General features: G+C 37.4%; 1 protein-coding gene across 1 annotated transcript in view; it reads right to left on the bottom strand.

Annotated features, from left to right (window-relative positions):
• Positions 1–9,452: 9,452 nt before the first annotated feature.
• Positions 9,453–19,593, bottom strand: part of LOC140338708 (transmembrane protein 272-like) — an 11,132-nt gene continuing 991 nt past the window's right edge. The window contains exons 2-5 of the mRNA XM_072423014.1: positions 13,826–13,885; positions 13,548–13,724; positions 10,710–10,867; positions 9,453–9,897 (exon numbers count right to left, since the gene is read on the bottom strand). Coding sequence (XP_072279115.1) covers positions 9,853–9,897; positions 10,710–10,867; positions 13,548–13,724; positions 13,826–13,885 — 440 coding nt within the window. The 3' untranslated portion in view covers positions 9,453–9,852. The remainder of the gene's footprint in view (positions 9,898–10,709; positions 10,868–13,547; positions 13,725–13,825; positions 13,886–19,593) is intronic.

Consider the following 19,593-nt stretch of genomic DNA (forward strand, 5'->3'; position numbering starts at 1 on the left):
AAAACTCTAGTGTTATAAAAAAAATGGAGGGCACTCCCCCCCCCCAGAATTGCTCTCAGTATAGGAATTAAGGAATGTACATAGGTTGCTATTATTGAACCCACCTTTGGAAAATGGTTATTCTGGTATGCTGATCCAAATGATTTAAGCATGCAAAACAAGAGTTCTCACATGAATCAATCTTCACTAGCTGTGATCTGGTTCAGGTCAATGACCCAAAATATTGAGGCTGAAAATGTGTAGAAGGATAACAATGACAGCCTTGGTTCAGATTTCCTCTGTTTGGATACTAACCATTTCAGTTGTGCCAGGACTTCTCATCAAACTATGCCATCAGCGTAGGTTCAAACCTGGAGCGCTGCCTTTAATGTTCATTAAAAGTAACATATTGGCAAGGTATATACAAGCAATGTAATACATGATAACAACACAATGATATGCTTTCATCTTCTTTTTTTTTAAAGAATAAAATAAAAAAAAAAAAACAGACTTTGCAATATGGACAATCCAATACACTGGCAGGAATGTGCAGGCCCTGAAGTAATCAATATCAAAACCACCCGAACAACCACCAGCTAATAAGAATGCTTCTGATATGTACCACTGTCATTTCATGATTTGTGACAATACTGCATCCAGTAACTAAATTTTAGGGCATCATTTTCTTTTTAGATGTAGGGAATGGAATTGGCAAGAATATTGCTCTTTCAAATTCATAGAAGGTTCACTTCATTTGTAAACAAATTCACAATTTTTGCTCAGTGTACACCAGCTAAACGTTTAGTGTGAACTGGGCACATTTAAAGGTGTTGCCTTTCATCTGTCCTTGACCTGGAATGAGTTGCTGTACAACAGGAAAATGCATCCCAGTGCTTGTGGTGTGATAAAGCTCTTAAAGCCAATACTAAAGTGGAATTGAATAAAAAAAAATGAAATGTTAACTGTGCCTAAAAATTATCTTTCTTAGAGATTGCTTTGCACCCTCTGGTATATGTGAGTGTCTGGGTACGTCTTGTGCCTACAGTGGAGTAAATTTAGTGATATCACTATTGTGGTCCTCACTGTATCATTACTGGAGGCTCTAAATGAGGAACTCCCAAGATGGTCACCACCACACAGGGACGCTGCGCTAAACAAGACAGTAGTGAGAAAAAGATCAGCTGCAGGGAGACAATAGATAATTTTAATAGCTGGTCCATTTTCCCCTATACGTTTTATTTTTTGACACAACTTTCACAGTTTATTTCCTCTTTAAATATACACATGTATATTGTACTTTCAGACACTATCTGGGTCCACCATTGTAGCAAAAACAACACAGAATTTTCCAGCTGCTTCCCTTATGCTTGTTTTGTGTGTCAGTAGTATGTAGACATCACAACTTTTCTGGCTGCATGCTTGTTCTGGCCAGTCATTCACCTAGTAGGAAAAGATTTCATCTTCTTGATCAGTAACTCAAAGTTGTTGATCCAGTCAAACAGCCAGACAACTAGCATTTTTAGAAGGTAGCATTTTGATTACCTTATAGATTTTCTTTTAGAAATATATGGGTAGTCATTGCTGAAAAATTGCTGATTCTGAAAATGCTAATTGCTTGACTCTCACTGGCTCCAGTACTTTTTGTGTTACTAACCCAAGTATACAGCATGTAAAATCTGGTTCACACTAGGCTCAAAGGACAAGGATACATTATCATGGTAATGGAAATACATTTGATGCACGTTTCCTATTCATTTTCCATATTTCTATTTATAAGACATTTAACTAAAAATAATGTCTACACAGGGAAAATGCACCTTTTCTATTTTATCTATTGCATCCTTACACATATTCATGTGGTTTGGCTGTTTCTCATGCCCATCACTTGTGCTTGACAAAATTTGCAGTCAGAAGCACTGATTTGCATATTAGTTTTAGTATGACTGCATATACGGTATGACTGTCTGAAGCATTCAGCATTTCCATGAGATAAGCAATAAAAACCTTCATATTTCTCAAAGCACAGGTTCATTTTTGTCCTAATTTACACTTTTATGTTCCAGTGCATTGTGTTCATAAGTGCTGTGATACAAGAAAACTTGCATTATGTTAACATAATATACGTCAGTCTAATAATTTTGAATAGGCAAAATAACAGAAAAAAAAAACATGCAACATTTATTGTGACCAATAGCACCACAACACATGATAGTAGAATACTAATAATTTTGGTCCACTCCAAACAATGTGTTGGCGGTCCATTCCCTTACTGTGTAGGCTTTATTTAGAATGAATTGAAATCAATGAAAGCTTTCAAAAACATGTTGCCTTGTGCTTATTGTGTTTTATTTGCAGATCAGTCCATTTGAAATGCATGTTTTAATTTATTAATTAATTGAAAGCAGGTAAAGACAAAAGCTGTGAATCTAGCTTTTCAGAAACTTTTTCAATGGGGAATATGTGGGAAAATGACCACAGGGAAAAAGTCTTAAGAGGAATGTTGTTCTTCTGTAAATCAAAGGGCTATATTGATAAAACATAGTATTTGGCATTCTGTTGTGGAAATCTTCCAGATCTATTTGTTTCAATGGCAATAATTGATTCCCACCAGGGAATGTTTGAAGGGATATCAAATTCACTGTTTCAAAATATAGCCCAAGGTGCCAACCAATAAAAGCAAAGTTGTTGCTTATTTTTAAGCTGTTTGCCAAATTTTCTTATACATTGCAAGTGTATTATTGTAAATATTGTGATTAAAGATGCTGCATTATTAGGAAGACCAATGGAAACATGTCCTAAATAAAACAAAAACAATTTTAAAAAAACATGTTGTTTGTTCCACAGTTCACAGAAACTCACCTGAAATGAGGTTCCCAGGGTCCCTGGGCTGTATTTATCATTGAACCTGTGGTCACAGCCGATTGGAGGCAGGTGGGTGCAGGGCACATGAATTTCAATCAGCTGTGAACTCAAATGACCTCTCAATGGAGATTCTCCATTAAGAGGTCATATAAGTTCAGTACACCTGCGGTCACAGCTGAATGAAGGCACGTGGCTTGCACCCACATGCCTCCAATCAGGTTCCCACGGTCACTGGGCTGTACTTGTCAATGATAAGCACAGGGACCGTGGGAACCTGGACTGTGGGAACCTGTGGTCACAGCTTATTGGAGGCACATGGGTGCAGGGCACGTGCCTCCAAACAGCTGTGAACTCATATGACCTCTCAATGGAGATTCTCCATTGAGAGGTCATATGAGTTCAGTACGCCTGTGGTCACACACCTTAATATTATCCAACTGTTTCTTAGTAATATCAAATGTGAGCCATTGAAGTTTGTTGAAAGCTTTGACATTGCTTTTTTTTTTTAAAGTGAGCTCCACCATTTTCCTTTGTGTAGAGATAAAAAAAAGTGTTCAGTAAATCTACCTTTTCTTTATCCCATTGGCCAACCCCAAGACATCCTTTAGGGGGCCTACATTCTCAGATCTGATCTTTTTACAATAAATATATTTAAATTATTTTGGGGAGTTTGCCTTACTTTATATTGAAATCTTTTTTTCATTTTGAAGTTTTGCACATTTGATTTACCTTTTACATTTTTTATTGTATCCTTTAAAATTTTTAAATTATGTAGGTGATCCTTCATTTTTATATTCTTGGAATGTCATTTTCATATTCTTTATGGCTTTTTTAACATTGGCTTTGTTTGTGCGGAACAGACTTGAAACATTCCTATTTCTGTTCTGTGTTCTTTCAGGGCAATTTTCCCTCCCAGGCCAAGTTACAGAGAGCCGCCCTAACAATGGAATATTTGCTCTCCTAAAATGTTTTAAAATGTATGTTTTAATCTTTGCCAATTTCGCTTCCTGTTTACAACTAACATTATATGAAATCATTTTATGGTTACTGCTACCCAGATTTTCTTTTATATCTATATTTGTTCTGCATTGTTTGAAAAAAGGAGGTCCAACAGAATACCATTTATAGTTAGGGCTTCTATAAACAGTAAAATGATCTTGTATTAAATTCCTAAATTGCCTTTTGCTGTGCCTTTAATACCATTACCCCAGTCAGGGTAGTTAAAAATCACTCATCACTACCACTGTCCCAGCCTGTGTAGCCCTTTCTATCTGTGTAAGTAGTTGATTCTCAGTTTCTTTTTTAGCACTGGGGGCCTATAGCCGCCTCCAATAATTACTGTGCATTATGCAACTCCACCCATAATGTCTCAACATCATCACCTGCTCCATTAACAATTTTTTCTTCCACATTCATTTTCAGATCAGCTCTCACATATAGACATGACCACCTTTTACTCTGTCTTTCTGAAAGATAGTATAGCCAGGATTGTTAACAGCCCAGTCTTGTAAAAAACAAAGCCAGGATTCAGCAATACCAACTAAGTCATCAGACTTCTAGCATTGGTGAACAGACTCTTTAAACCACTGATGCATTTACCAGTGATGCTGTGACTCCCACCTGAGATCAGTACTGTCCTCGTTCCACAGGAAAAGTTGGAACCCTGCTTGTAAAATGGAATTTCACGTGTTGGCGGCATTAGAATATTAGCATTTGTAATGCTGCACATTTTAAAGAAGTTAAATAAAACAATTTATTTAAGGAAGATGTCAAACATAAGGAAATAATAATTTGGAGTTCATAAACACTTTTATCTGAAGTGCCCTGTTTTAGGTAACATATTGAAATAGAGAGTAATTGTTATACTACACAGACATAGCGAAGGCCAGGTGTGGGGCTGCAAACAAGGTAGGGCCTGCAACTTTCCTTGACACGGGTAGGGGGCTCTGCCTCCCTACATATTGTCATTTTGACAACTACTAAAAATGTTTTCATTCTTTTAAGGTTGGCGATTTCTTGCTTTGTGCCACCACCATATCTCACACAGCTTATTTTGTACAGTACATACTCCGAGGTTGTGCACAGCTGAAGTGAACTTTATAGCCTCTCTGCTGCCAGTCACCAGTCTCCGCTCCCAGCCTGTTGTAGCATTAAGCTAGGCTGACTTGCTGCTGGAGTGTATTCGTGTGATTTACTGTTGCTGACCTTGCCTGTTTCTGATCCTGTGAGTTTATTCTGCCTTGACCAACCATTTGCCTGTGACCCCAACTCTGCTTGTGTGTTGCCCTTGTGTACCTCATCTGGTGGATAGATTACCTGTGAATGACCTCTTGCTCTGTTTAATTGACTTGTCACTGTTGGAATCTTAGTACTGCTTTATGTGTGGGCTCCTGGTCCTCTGCCAGCTCTTCCCCAGACACTGTCCTTTGCGCACTGTCCTTGGGGAAACCGTGTGCTGGGAAATGCAACCAGTCTCCAAAGGCTGAGTGGGGGCTTGCTATAGGTTAAGAGTGCAGCATTAGATTGGGGAACTGGTGCCTGACAAGTACTGTTGCTGGACCAGGGCCTTACAATACTTGAAAATAAACTGATCCAAATGTAAATCAAGGTAGCTACAGGAAAACTACATCAACTCTAGTATAGACGTGGGGCACAAAATGCAGCTGTCTCTGATAAAATTCAAAATAGTAAATATTAGAAAATAATTAATTAATAGAAATGCCCCCAAAAATAATGAATATGTAAATACATGCATAGAGTGTTATTTTAAAAAAAATAATAAATAATTAAAAAGAAGAAAAACAATCACACGGGGCTAGGAAATTCCATGAAAAACTGTAACGCTTTTGGAACAGAAATCCAGACCTCAGTGTAACGCCCAGGTGGTTAAAGAGCCTGTTCACCAATGCTAGAAGTCTGGCAAACAAAATAAGGGAGTTGGAGGCCTTAATGAGTGGGGAGAATTATGACTTTACTGGCATTGCTGAATCCTGGCTTTGTTCTTTGCATGACTGGGCTGTCAATATTCCTGGGTATACTCTCTTTCGTAAAGACAGAGTCAAACGAAAGGGTGGTGGTGTCTGTCTGTATGTGAGAAGTGATCTGAATGTAAATGTGAAGAAGCAATCGCGGATGGAACAAGTGATGAGGTTGAGGCATTATGGGCGGAGTTAAATGTAGGGTTGAATAACACACAATTATTATTGGAGTCTGCTATAGGCCCCCCAGGGGCTAAGGGACTAAGGAAGAAATAGAAAATCAACTAATAGCACAAATAGAAAAAGCAGCAAAAAGCAAAGTGTTTTAATCATTGGAGATTTCAACTACTCTGACATTGACTGGAGTAATGACACTACAGGAACAGTAAAAGGGAGGAAATTTGTCAATTTTTTAAAGTTATTTTTATGGTAAATTTTTTAGAGGCCCCAACTAGAAATGATAATCTGCTGGACCTAGTTCTTTCTAACAATACAGAGATTATACCAAATATGCATATAAATCAGAATCTGGGTAGCAGTGACCATATTATAATTTCATTTAATGTGAGTTGTTAACAGGAAGCAAAAACATGAACGTTAAAAACATTTCATTTTAGGAGAGCATATTTTCCATTATTAAGGGCTGCTCTCTGTGACTTGAACTGGGAGACTGGTCTACAAAAGCACACTGAAAAAATTATTCCAATGGGTAATAAGTTTAGGAGGCTAAAATTAAAACCTATGTGGCTTACAGCTGATGTTAAAAAAGCCATAAGGAACCAGAAAAGGGCATTGCAAAATATATTAAAACTAAGGATCACCTTCATTATTTGAAAACTATAAAGAATGTAACAAAAGATATAAAAAACAGATAAAATGTGCAAAACTTCAAAATGAAAGACAGATTGCAAAGGAAAGTAAGGCAACCCCCCTGAATTTTTTTAAATATATTAATAACAAAAAGATCAGATCTGAGCATGTAGGCCCCTCATAGGATGTCTCTGGGTTGGTAAATTCATAACAGCAATGTCACTGCCTTAAATTAGTCAAAATTGCTCAAAATTGATATGCTTGAGAAACAGTTGGGCAAAATTAAGGTTGACAAAGCACCAGGACCTGATGGATTACATCCACGGGTCCTTAAAGAGCTGAGGTCGGTTTTTGCAAAGCCATTATTTCTAATTTTTAGAAACTCTTCAGTCACTGGCATGGTGGATGGACTGGCGTAAGGCCAATGTGGTTCCTATCTTCAAAAAGGGAACAAAGTCATTACCAGGTAACTACAGACCAGTTAGTTAAACATCCATAGCTGGAAAGGTCCTAGAGAGATTGATAAAGAACCACATAGGGGAGTTTCTGATAGAAAACAATATTATAGATGATAGTCAGCATGGCTTCAGGAAAGACCGAAGTTGTCAAAAAATTTACTCTCTTTTGTATGAGGAAGTAAATAAACAGATATACAGTGGGGTAGCAGTTAATATAGTGTACTTGGACTTTGCTAAAGCATTTGACACTGTACCTCACAGATGGTTAATATGTAAGTTAGGGTCAATATGTTTAGAAAAGTCAATCTGTAAATGGATAGAGAACTGACCTAAAGATCGCATCCAGAGAGTTGTAATTAATGATTCATACTCTGAATGGTCTAAGGTTATTAATGGTGTACCCCAGGGTTCAGTGTTGGGGCCTTTACTGTTTAACATCCTTATAAATGATAGAGAGTTTGGGATTAAAAGTACCACACCCTAAATATCTCCCTACCTGAGTCAATTAATTATTTACACCAATCTAATTTTCAATCCTCCAAATCACAACTTGGACATTTTTTAATTTCCCATCAATTCGGATGTATTTTTGTGCACAGCTATTCAAATTCCTGTAGTTTGCTTGTTTTTGCATTGTACTTTGCTTTGAGCATATTAAACCTAAGACTCATTCTGCCACCTAGTGGCCAATTATCAAAAGCGCACAGCAGTCACAATAATAAATGTCGGGACTTCTAACGCAATGTAAGCCACGGCACATTTTTTACATTGAAAAAATCCTGTGGCACACCACATATCAAAAATTTTACAAAATGACATTCTGTAGCTATTTCTCTTGTCTCTAAGAATAAACAATGCAATGAAGCTACCTACTGCCACCTACTGACATAGAAGAGTATTACATTACTCTGCCAGACAATACAGCACAGACACTCGACAATGGTAATTGGATAATTTCCCACAGTACACCTGAAGATCTCCCATGGCACACTATTGTGCCACGGCACAGTGAATAATTAATGAATAAACTAATAAATAATCTCTGCCGAATTGACAGGCAAAGATTCATGAATACAGTAAATTACCTTCCATTTGTATGTAAATAATGGGCACAAGTAACGCATGTGTATATATATATATAAATTTTTTATATATCTACATATACAACCTTCTATTTATATTTATTCTAGGTCCCGTATGTTTTTAAATTATTGTCTGCTAATACTTTGTTTTATTAAACATAAATTACTTAACACTTCAGAAACGATCCCATAGGTAACACTTCAAGGATTATATTCTGCTTCACCTAGAAAAAATAGTATATTTCAATATTTTTATTGAATTTTCACAAAAATAGGTACATGTATTTCAACAAAAAAAACAACAAAAAAAAAAAAAAAACAGATAATACAGAATTATCAAAACTAGGGTCAGCAGGGTACAAACATATTCTTGACGACCTCAATGTTCAAAGTGACAAGGAGAAAACCATATACAACAGTGGTGTGAACAATGAATAAACCAAAATTGCAACCCCATTATGGAAAAAAAAGAAGAATATTAAGAGAGCATATATGTATCGATGAACAGGAATTTACCATCAGCTAGAATTGCTCATTTACCTCAAATTTAACCTTTAGAGAATCAATGATTTTGAAGATATGAAACAAGAAGGATATCAATGTACTATAGAAAAACGTTTTTCCACAAAACAAAAATGCTCCACATGCAGGGATAGCCTATTTACATAGAATGATGTAACTAAGCCATAACACAAAATAGATTCTAAAAATTAGGAATAAATAATCTCATAATTACCAAAACACTTTAAAAATTTTGTCTGATTCTCATATAAAATGTTTGCAAATCTGGTATTCCAGGATTGCTGTAATCAATCTTTAGGATGTTTGGTTATGGACACCATCAACATATATGCAACATACATGATTGTTTGTGTGTATATGTATATTTACACAGACATATATGATATATGTGAAGTCTGTTCATGTCTGTCCAGACTTTCAAGTTAGCTGTCACAGCATATGTAAATATTGAGTTTCACATTGAAACCAATTATGTGGGGAGGTGCAGTAAACAGAACTGTCTCTGGGTGGGCACTGGCTTCTTACATTTTTATTGCTAATGTCTTACTGGAACCTGCATGATTAAATCAACAGTACGGAAAAGTCATCTCCTTTTTTAACTCTCCGAAATGAACTGAAAGTAATACTTTTAAACAACAATAAATTCATCTACAGGGAGTAACTACAGCATATGGAAAAGGGGACCTACCTGCAGATCTGCCCACCCCCACTCATAGTTACTGCCTTACCTTACTGTTTAGAAAAATTCTAGAAAAACATACACAAAATGAAAAAAATGTTTTATTTCATAAGATAAGACTTCAAACAATAATCAAAATGTTGTATTTGTTTTTCCAGATAATTAAAAAAATGATTGACATTTCAATCATATCAGCCTGAACTTGTGGACTTTTCGGTAAAGTTTTGGAGCAAATCGATTGAGACAAATTCAGATTTCCTCAAACAAATGAAAATAAGAACTTTTTCTATAGGCGATATAAAGTACTATAACACTGCTGTACAATGCAAACTATAGTGGAATACCAAATCTCACTGATGATGCTTATCTTTATTGGCTGCTAATACCTAGAAGTAAACATTAGTGTGTTTGTATGTGCAGAGTATTTTTTTTTTCATATTGTAAATCCACCAGTTATGTGGCCAGTGATTCTTCCTTTTGAATTATTCCGCGTTGAGACGTGTTGTTTCTGTGTTATTCCCTGTTGTCTGAAATATAAAAACATAGAATACAGTAAAACTACTTCATCTAAACAACTGTAACTCTGAAACCAAATAGGCCTCAGGGTTAACATCAGTTGAAGATTTAATGGTATATCTGGGCACATTTTAAAAAAGCTAGATTATTTATTTCCTGAATGTAGTAGCTGTATTAAATACAACAGATCAAGGAGCACATAATTTGCCATCCATAGCCTGTAGAGCAGTGTTTCTCAATCAGGGTTCCTCCAGAGGTTGTTAGGGGTTCCCTGAGCAATGAGCAGTTAGTGCTTGTCAGGTCAGTTTCAGTGACACTAATGATTTTTGTGGCTATCTGTAAAGTTATCTTTTTCCCACTGGCCAGCAATGTAGAGGCATTCTTCCTACTGACCACCTCATTGATGTACTGTGAGTTGTAGATATTAGTTTCCCGAGGACCTGAACGTTTTTTCAAGGCTTCCCCTATGGTATTCAGCTCTGGAAATACTGCCCTAGAGGGAGATAGTATAAACGGTAGCTTTGCACAAAAGAGAGAGTTCTAAATTCCTCATCTGCATATATTTTTCGGCACAGAGTCCAGTGGATACAGTACATGATACAGTATATGAAATATATGACTATAGAATATACTGCTGAAAGCATCAGGTATCACTACTACTAATGTAGTTTGCTGGCAAAACTTGTAGCAAAAATTAATACCTAAAGTTAATGAGAGTGGCAAAAGTTTGTTGACAGTTAGGAATATATATATATATATATATATATATAGTATAATATATTTTTTTTTTCCTTTTTTTGTGAATTGTTTATGAAATACTTACAGGAAGGCAGCAGCTACTGCACGCACCCAGGCAGATTAGAGTTACAGCAATACATAAAAGTATGTATTCAAAGATCAAGGTCCCAAAGGCAAAGTTATAAACTGTATCATTACAGTCTCTTGGGTTGACCTGGTAGATCCTGAACACCCAGACACTTCCTAGGATTAGAAGCAAAGTGTTAGATCTGTTTACATCTTGCTTTCACAAATGGAGGCTTAGTCCTGCATTAGTCTTTATTAGTTTTGGTGTTTGAATTTGGGTTGTTGTTATATTCGACCCAAAAAATGGCTGTTCGAATTCGGGTGGACCCGACCACCCGAAAAAAATCCCCGAAAAAAACGAGATTCGACGGTAAAAGTTAGGATAAAAAAAGTAAGAAAAAGTATTAAAAAAATAAAAATTAACATTAAATTAATTTATTGAGTGTCTGTGTTTATTTAATTCTTTTTCTTTTTACAGGTTATCCTACAATGACATTATATCTCTTAGGCTTAGTCTACAGGGACTGTTTCCCCAGCGTTTAACCTGATGCTTTTAAAGCCCATGTTTGAAGTCCCCATGCATTCCAATGGCTTAATTTACACCAGGACGTTTCTTTCAGGCAAGCATTATCTTAAACTTTGCTTGGAACGTTTAAAAAATTAAAACGCTGGATAAACGCTGGAAAACACATGAAAACGCTTGAAAACTCTCCCATTGAACTCAATAGAGGCGTTTTCAAGCGCTTTTAAGCTTTTTATGAAAGCTTCCATTGAAAAAAATGGGGGCTTTTATAAACGTTTTTAGCAGGACTTTGGACACTGGAAGCCCCCTTTTATAAGGAGACTCCCAGATCTCCACCACCCCACCCTGGGGAATGAGTACAGAGGTACATAAAAACCCTTACTCATTTCCTGAAAGGGATAAAATATATGTAAAAAATAAGACGAGGCTTTAATGTTAAATTATTTTATTAAATGTGTCTGTTTGTGTAATTAAACTTTTTATTTTTTTACAGGTTATCCTACTGACGGGAGGATGCTCAGGGCTGCAATCATGACATGAGCACAGCCCTGGGAATCTTCCTGACAGTAAGGCATCGCAGGGCACTAGGGGTTAAATGAGGACAAGGTTCTCCATTCACCTCTAGTGCTCTGTGATTGGCTAAGGTTTTACGTTTCTCAGCCATTTAGCACTAGACATGAATGGGGAGACTTATGCCTATTCATCTCTGGTGCTCTGTGATTGGCTGAGAAATAGGAAACCCTGGTGACAGCTCAAGCTTCATCAGGATTTCCCTTTCCTTACCAATCAGGGAGCAGAACAGTCAGTGGAGCTCCGCTATGCTGACAGCTCTGCTCCCCTGATTGCTCCCGCAGCCCTAGAGGAGCTGTGACATGTTCTGTATCTGTAGCACAAACTACAGCTCCTCTAAGGCTGCGTTAGGTTTAGTTAAACTTAAATTACATGTCTGCTATTCAAATTTTCCATTTTTTGAATAGCAGACATACAGTATAACTAAAATGATTACTGCCAATACATGCTGATTTTTTTAGAAAGGAGGTTGCAGTGGAAAAAAAGTTTTCATTTTTTTACCCTTTTTACCTGCAGTAAGTTTATACAGTAATGGGGTAACTGCAACTTTTTCAGTGGTTTTTGTTTATTTAAAAGGTATAATTTATACATAATGTAAAATGTACAATCTATAGAGTGCTTTGAGAGAGAGAATAGCCTCACAGGATCAGGAAGGACTTTTTTCCCCTATTGGAGCAAATTAAACTATTCTTTAAAGGGTTTTGTTTGCCTTCCTCTGGATCAACTATGTATATAGGGTTTTATCTGGAATATGTTTATTTCCAAAGTAGTTGAACTTGATGGACTTGTCTTTTTTCAACCTGACTAACTATGTTCCTCATCTGTTCTCCACTAGCTGATTAGAGTACATGGTCAATTTTCACTAATAGGTATAGTATTAACTTTAAAGAGGTTGGACACTAGGGACATCAAAAGGTACAGTCTCATCTAGTAGCTATAGCCCCATAATTCTGAAAACCCTAAAAGCAGCAGCAGTGAGCAAATATATTTTTTTTAAAGTATAGTATGTGTCCCTGTAGAGTCCTGGTATTTAGGTTACCACCTTAAAGTATGAGACTTAGGCATTGAACCTGCATTTATCTGCATATTGAGGACTTTCATTGCATCCAAATGGTTTGCACCTAGGACAAATAAAGGTACGTTTTTACTATTTTCTTTAGTCTGAAAATTATTTTTAGGGTCACCAGAGTTACCTCAAAATACAAAAATAACATATATTTAGACAGTAATGTAAGTACATACTAGAAGTATGATGTAAGTACTAGAACCATGGCATATGATGATACAGTGGGGTATTCAACACTTCCAGGACTGTAGAGCTCAGGGATTGTGGGTCACTGGCATATTCTGAACCTCTAAAAGTTTATACATTACTGTCTGTGTAATATAGTTTATTACAGGTTGACAATCAAAAATCCGGCCATCGAAAATCCATTTCCTTCCATTTACCTGCAATGAATTACGGATCGCATTTTCATTACAGGGACTGCATTAAAATGTTTGGCCACTGAAGTTTTGGTGGCGCTGCTCTGCAGAAACAGCTGTTAGGTCTTTTTTTCTAAACTAAATACACGTTGAGAGGGCACTGCTGCCTGCTCCCTGGAACTGTGCCAGTTGTCCGCAGGTGCTGCGAGAGGAAGACTGGTCTGTGTGTGGAGGTAAGTATAACTAAAAAATCCAGAATTTTCAAAAATCCAGTACTCCTCAGGTCCGGAGGTTGCTGGATTTTTGATTGTCAACCTGTATATATTTTTATACATATACCTGTAATGAACCAGCACAGTGAAAATAGACTTAGAATTCCCTCCAAAAAATACACTCTCTTTTCCCAGAGCATCTTCACAGGTACAAGCACAAATCCCCAAATGTGAACTACACCAGTGACTCTAAGGTACCATGGGATATTAGGCTCAATGTTGCATTGATCGGAGAATAAGGATCCTGTTGGAATAATAAAAAAATATTATTAACACACACAATAATAACACTTGCATGATAATTGCTTTTATATGTAAACTGGAACAAAAATATATTGCACTTGCCTATGGTAATCATAGCTATGCTGAGTGCTGTCCAGATCCCCAGTGTGCATAACTGTACACCTGAAATTGTATCAAATGACATGGTAGTTTTTATTGGTCACAAAACTAATAATATGTTGAACAAAATTGGCAACATCTTTACCATCAAATAAAAGATCACCAGCAATATGACTGATAACTAATAACCAAATCAACTTGTTCTCTATCAGACTCAAATGGAAATGGTGTAAAAAGTCACATTCCTTTCTTCTTCCCTGAAAGTCACACCTTCCTTTGTTTCATTTCCCACAACTCTGACCACCTGGAGGATCAAAATTGTCATTCTTCTTTAAGGTAATTTAAAGCAAAAGTAAACTTGTTCAAAGAAAAAGACACCATGAATTAGAGGTTCCTGGCAGTTTAACTCATGATGACATTATATTTGCTGTTTAAACTGCACAGAGTATGCACCATGTAGTGTAGAGCCAGTCCCTTTTTATGGCATCGCCAAGAATAAACTTGCTTGCTGGAGGCCATGTCTGAAAAGAATCACAGTGGAGCCAAGGTTTCAGCAGTGGGGATAGTTTCACGGGATGCAGCAGTGACAAGATCCTGAATTCATCATTTGGAGGACACAAAGAAAGGGGAAAGTGTGTGCCATAGTCTGTATTACAGTTGTGGTGTAATTAAACACTTCAGTTTGGAACAAAGTAAAAGCAAAATTAGGCTTTAATGCAGGGGTGCCCCCACTTTTTTGACTTGTGAGCTACTTTTAAAATGACCAAGTCAAAATGATCTACCAACAACGGTATTTGGACTTAAAAACTCCTGTGCATGGTACAGTTTATTTTGAAAGGCATCATCATAGGAGGAATCTTCCTGGTCTAGGGTAAAATGGACAGTAGTTTGGATGCAGAAGAAGATCTTAGATTTTATTTTACAATTTGTGTAATAATTATTGTTTATGGACAAGTTTACATATTTCACTGCCACATAGGTTTGAAACAATTGCCGCATGAATACATTTTAAGAGGTTTTTTGAAAAATGGGACATTTTAGGCATTAGATCAGACCATTAATTCTAATAAATTCAATTAAAATTAAAAATTTAAATTATTTGGAATTGTTGGTCTGATCTAATGTCTATAAAGTCCCATTTTTCAATCACTCTCTGGTAATATTTGTTGATATCTGCATATAATTTTCAAAATATTCTTGGAGTGCTTTAGGAAGTAACCCAAACCAAGCTTGGGGCAGTGCTGTTCAATCTATTTGACTGTATTTTTCTTCATTTGCATGTTTTCCTGTCAGCTGTTACAATTAAGGCAAATCTGGGGGTTCAACTATGCAGAACATTTTATATAGCCATTACTAAGTCTCAGGTGAATTCCAGATACTCTGAAGATAATTTATCTTAACATGAACCCACACCTACTACTGGTGGTAAATAAATATTTCTAAAAAATATAAGCAGTAAGTATTTATTGCCTGGGAACATCACTAATTATATTTTTTATGTTTGCAATGCAAACTGAAAATCTGATTCAACTACAATGTTAATAATAAGTTTTGGAACAGTTGGGGATTAAGAAATCAAAACAGGAGAAGCCAAACTTAACCAATTATTAGAGTTGCATAATTTAGAGGTCACACATAAAAGGCAATAGTTCCCAGACATAGAACAACAGAACATACAAGGGAACAAATAATGACAATTTACAGTTTCAAAATGAAATATATGATCACTAAATGCCAGGGATTCTATTATGAACATTCAAATAAATGTGGAAGCTTTTATCCCAAGTGTAGCTTCGGCAATGAGTCGAGTGGTACATTCCACCCCAGACATACCTGAGACATTTTGTTCTTTTTATGGAAGGAACTGTATAATTTAGATAATTTAGGTCAGCCTCCTGGGTCTATTTCCGATAAGCAGGATTTGATACAGGGATATTTACATTCCTCAGAATTGCCATCTTTTTCTGAAGAGTTAGGTGCACAAATCACAGCAGAGGAACTGTACAGAGCCATTTCCGGAGCGGCTGCCGGAAAGGCACCTGGGCCAGATGGCCTTTTGCTTAAATATGTGCTTTTTACCTAGTCTTTCAAGGTATTTTTTGAAGGCATTTAATGCCCTAGCCCGAAGAACGAAACCACCAAGAGATACCCTATCTCCCCATGTATCTGTTATCCTTAAACCAGGGAAAGACCCCAACGTATGTGGTAGTTATTGTCTAGTTTCCCTCCTCAACTGTTACCTTAAATTGTTTAGCAGTATATTAGCCAGCGGTCTCATGCCTGTACTTTAATCCATTATCCACCCCGATCAGAGGGGATTCCTGCCTGGACGTGAAGCACGTGACAACTCTATTAGGACTTTAAATCTAATTGATTATGTACACTCTCACCAGATTCCAGTCATGCTTTTGTCAGCTGACGTCGGCGAGGGAATTCCTGTCTCTCACTCTGGCCCACATAGGACTTCCTTCCCCTTTGATCTGGTGGATATTAGCTTTATACTCTGCCCCTATAGCCCAAATTAAAGTAAATGTCCTTCTATTTCGGCCATTTTCGCAATGGCGTCAGCAATGGCACATGACAAGGGTGTCCAATATCACCTCTTCTTTTTATTCTCATATTGGAACATTTTTCCTGCCACGTGCGTGGAAATTCCGATGTACAGGAGGGAGTGAATGTAAAGGGTCAGGAGTATAGGGTGGCAGCTTATGCTGACGATTTACTCTTTTATATCACCGCACCCAGGACATACCTTCCTAACCTGCTGACCGAGAGTACTAAATATGCGTATTTGTCTAATTACAAGATTAACCTTCAAAAATCTGAAGCATTGTCGATCACCCTACCTCGCAGACCTATCAATGAGATATCATCTTTTTGCCCTTTCAAATGGGCAAAAAAGGCCATCATTTATCTAGGGACCCAAACCCCAGCTGACCTCTCTCTGCTAGTTAACATTTCCTGCCATTACTGAACTCTATAAGGAGGGATTTACAGCACCGGAAACAGCATACCTTCTCTTGGTTCGGCAGATTTTCTTAAAATGAACGTTATGTTTCGTTTAATATATCTATTGCAAACTCTGCCGGTACATCTGCCCCATTCTTTGCTCTACAGGTTCAGGGGGGGTTTCTCCACTTTGTCTGAGGGGGAGATGCCCCTTGTTTATGTAAAGAGATCCTAGGCTGTACTAATTTGACCGGACACCCTTCAGCCTGGAATCCATATGTAATGGAGTGGGCCCATTGCATGGTACACTCTCTTCTGCTTATCAGCTGCTTTTGGAAGGATAAGCCCCTGCTTCTTTACCTTTTATCATTAATTGGAAAAGAGATTTGCATATTGTCCTCACCCCAGACCAGCTGGAACACCTTCTATGTTTTGGCCATAAAGCATCAATCAGCAATTTCTATTTACTAAGAAGTAAATTATAAACTGATGACCAGGGGGTATAGCGTCCCAGCTCTGTTAGCAATGATCTATGTGCAGATGGATGATAGATGCTGGAGATCTGGGACTGAAGAGGGCAGTCTAATTCACATTTTTTAGGAATGTCCCGTTACCTTCTTTTTGATCTCATATTGCGGATATCATACAGAAATTACCTGGGGTGTCTATACCTAATAAACCAGAGTTGGTCTTACTTCATGTGTCCTCCTTTTCCAATAAAAAGTACCATACCTCCCCGTTAAAACATTTGCTTAATGCTGCTAAGACCTGTATTCCAGTACTATAGAAGCAGACTTCTCCACTGACCGTCTCCCAATAGTTTAGCCGAATAAACAGGGTTATGACAATGGCGCCTAGGGACGTTTAATAGAACATGGTTTTACTGGACCTAATATACCACTACCCCAAAATATTTAGCCTTAAGAAGTATGAGCAATGATGAGGATGAGATTTCTTTATGTGTAAGGGATATTGTATGATACCCTGTATCAGTATATGTTCTAATGCCATTCCCCTCCTCCACCTTTGCCAGCACCCCCCCACCCACACACACACACACACTCCTCCTCTGTCCTTGTCATTTTTTGTTATGTGTGCCCCTTCCTTTGTTTTGTATTAATAATATCAAAATATGAAAATGTTATTGGTAACCAGTGTTTGCATAACTGTTGGATAATTACTTGAGTGCTAGAGATAGTTTTTTATCGTTTGTTGCAAGATTGGATGTAAAATTCTGTTATATATACTGCATATCTTGTATGTATGCTTACCTGATTGCTGAATAAAAATAAAATGAAATCAACATAGTACCACGTCTTAATTATATATTATAATGGCAGATGAGTGTCCTACATTGTTTCCTGTACTGGATAAAGAAGCTGTTATCAAAGTGTGAAGGTCTAAGTACCATGTGGAACATCTGGCGAAACTCTAGCTTGACAATGATGTTTGAGTATAGGAAGGGATTAATGTATGTGTGGCGCTGAAAATACTTATACATATTGGATGGAACTGCCACAATGGGAGAAGTAAGTTCACCTTTAATGGTAAGTAAGTTACTATTTTTCTTGACAGCGAGTGATGTAAATGATTGGTCTTGGATGTATGAATATTATTCAACTGTTTTATTTAATATAAGGTTTTGAAGATTTATTATGGCTTCTCCAGCGTATTTATGTAAATACACAATGGGCCTGATTCTTTAAAGATCTCCAACACTGGAAAAGATAGACTATCATGGGGGAGCTTGGGGAATCCAGCAAAACTGGAATCGATTTCTTAAAAAGTTTTTGGTATTACTTACTAAATGTTTTCAATCCTGGACCAGATTTGTTATCTGAGACATCCCCTGGAGGGTGGCCAGTGAAGGTAGTTGGGAGTCGAGAGTATATCAGATATTCACTTATGTTCAGTGGCCTTCCAAACCAAAAAACATTGAGAGGTCATAGCTGGCAGGAAGGCTGGATTACCAAAAAATGGGGTCACGAGATGTCTACTGAAGGAAATCTTACCCTTATCAAGGAGAGAGTCCCATATATGCATTAGATGAAGAGTGATTACTGAAGGTGAGGGGGGTGGGTGGGATAGCTTATGAGGTACCCAGGTCAGGGAGCATAGTGGCCACAGAGAGGGATGCTCTTCGAGCCACACCTAGATTTTTGTGTCCCGATTATGGAACCAATCTTTTTTTTTTCGGATTAGGGCTGCCTAATGATATAATGCAATGTTGGGTAGGCCAGCTCCCCCTCTTGATTTAGGATTGACAGTAAATCCATTGGGGGTACAGGGCTTCTGTGATTTCCATATGAAACAAGTAAATGCTTGTTGAATCTTCAATAGAAAAATCTTTGGGAGGGATATTAGAACAGTGGGGAACAGATATAGAAGACGAGGGGGGAACGCCCATCTTAAGGACATTTGTCCTCGCGAAAAAGGATAGTGGGAGATTAGCATATTTTTGTAAGTCTTGCTGTATCCTGGCCCAAGGAAGTGGGTAGTTAAAATAAAACAATCATGTATGCCAGGGGTGGACATACCAAGGTGCAGCTGCACGATGGTCCTAGGACATCTTCAGCCAACAAGGGCCCTCACAGCCAGATCCAGTGATCTGACTAATTGAGCTTCCTCCTGAAATTGTGTTACTTCAGTGGCCGTGTATAAGTGTGTTTTTATAATGACGTCATCAACAGCACACCTATTAGCTGTGTATGTAAGGGCAGTTTGTCATATTCTGCAGCCAAACAACTCACTGTGTTGAAATCTTTATATCTCCTAAACTGCTGGGTCTAACAACCTGAAATTTTCTGGGTACACATGCTATC

The sequence above is a fragment of the Pyxicephalus adspersus genome, chromosome 9 (assembly GCF_032062135.1).
Source record: "Pyxicephalus adspersus chromosome 9, UCB_Pads_2.0, whole genome shotgun sequence".
Taxonomy (NCBI): Eukaryota; Metazoa; Chordata; class Amphibia; order Anura; family Pyxicephalidae; genus Pyxicephalus; species Pyxicephalus adspersus.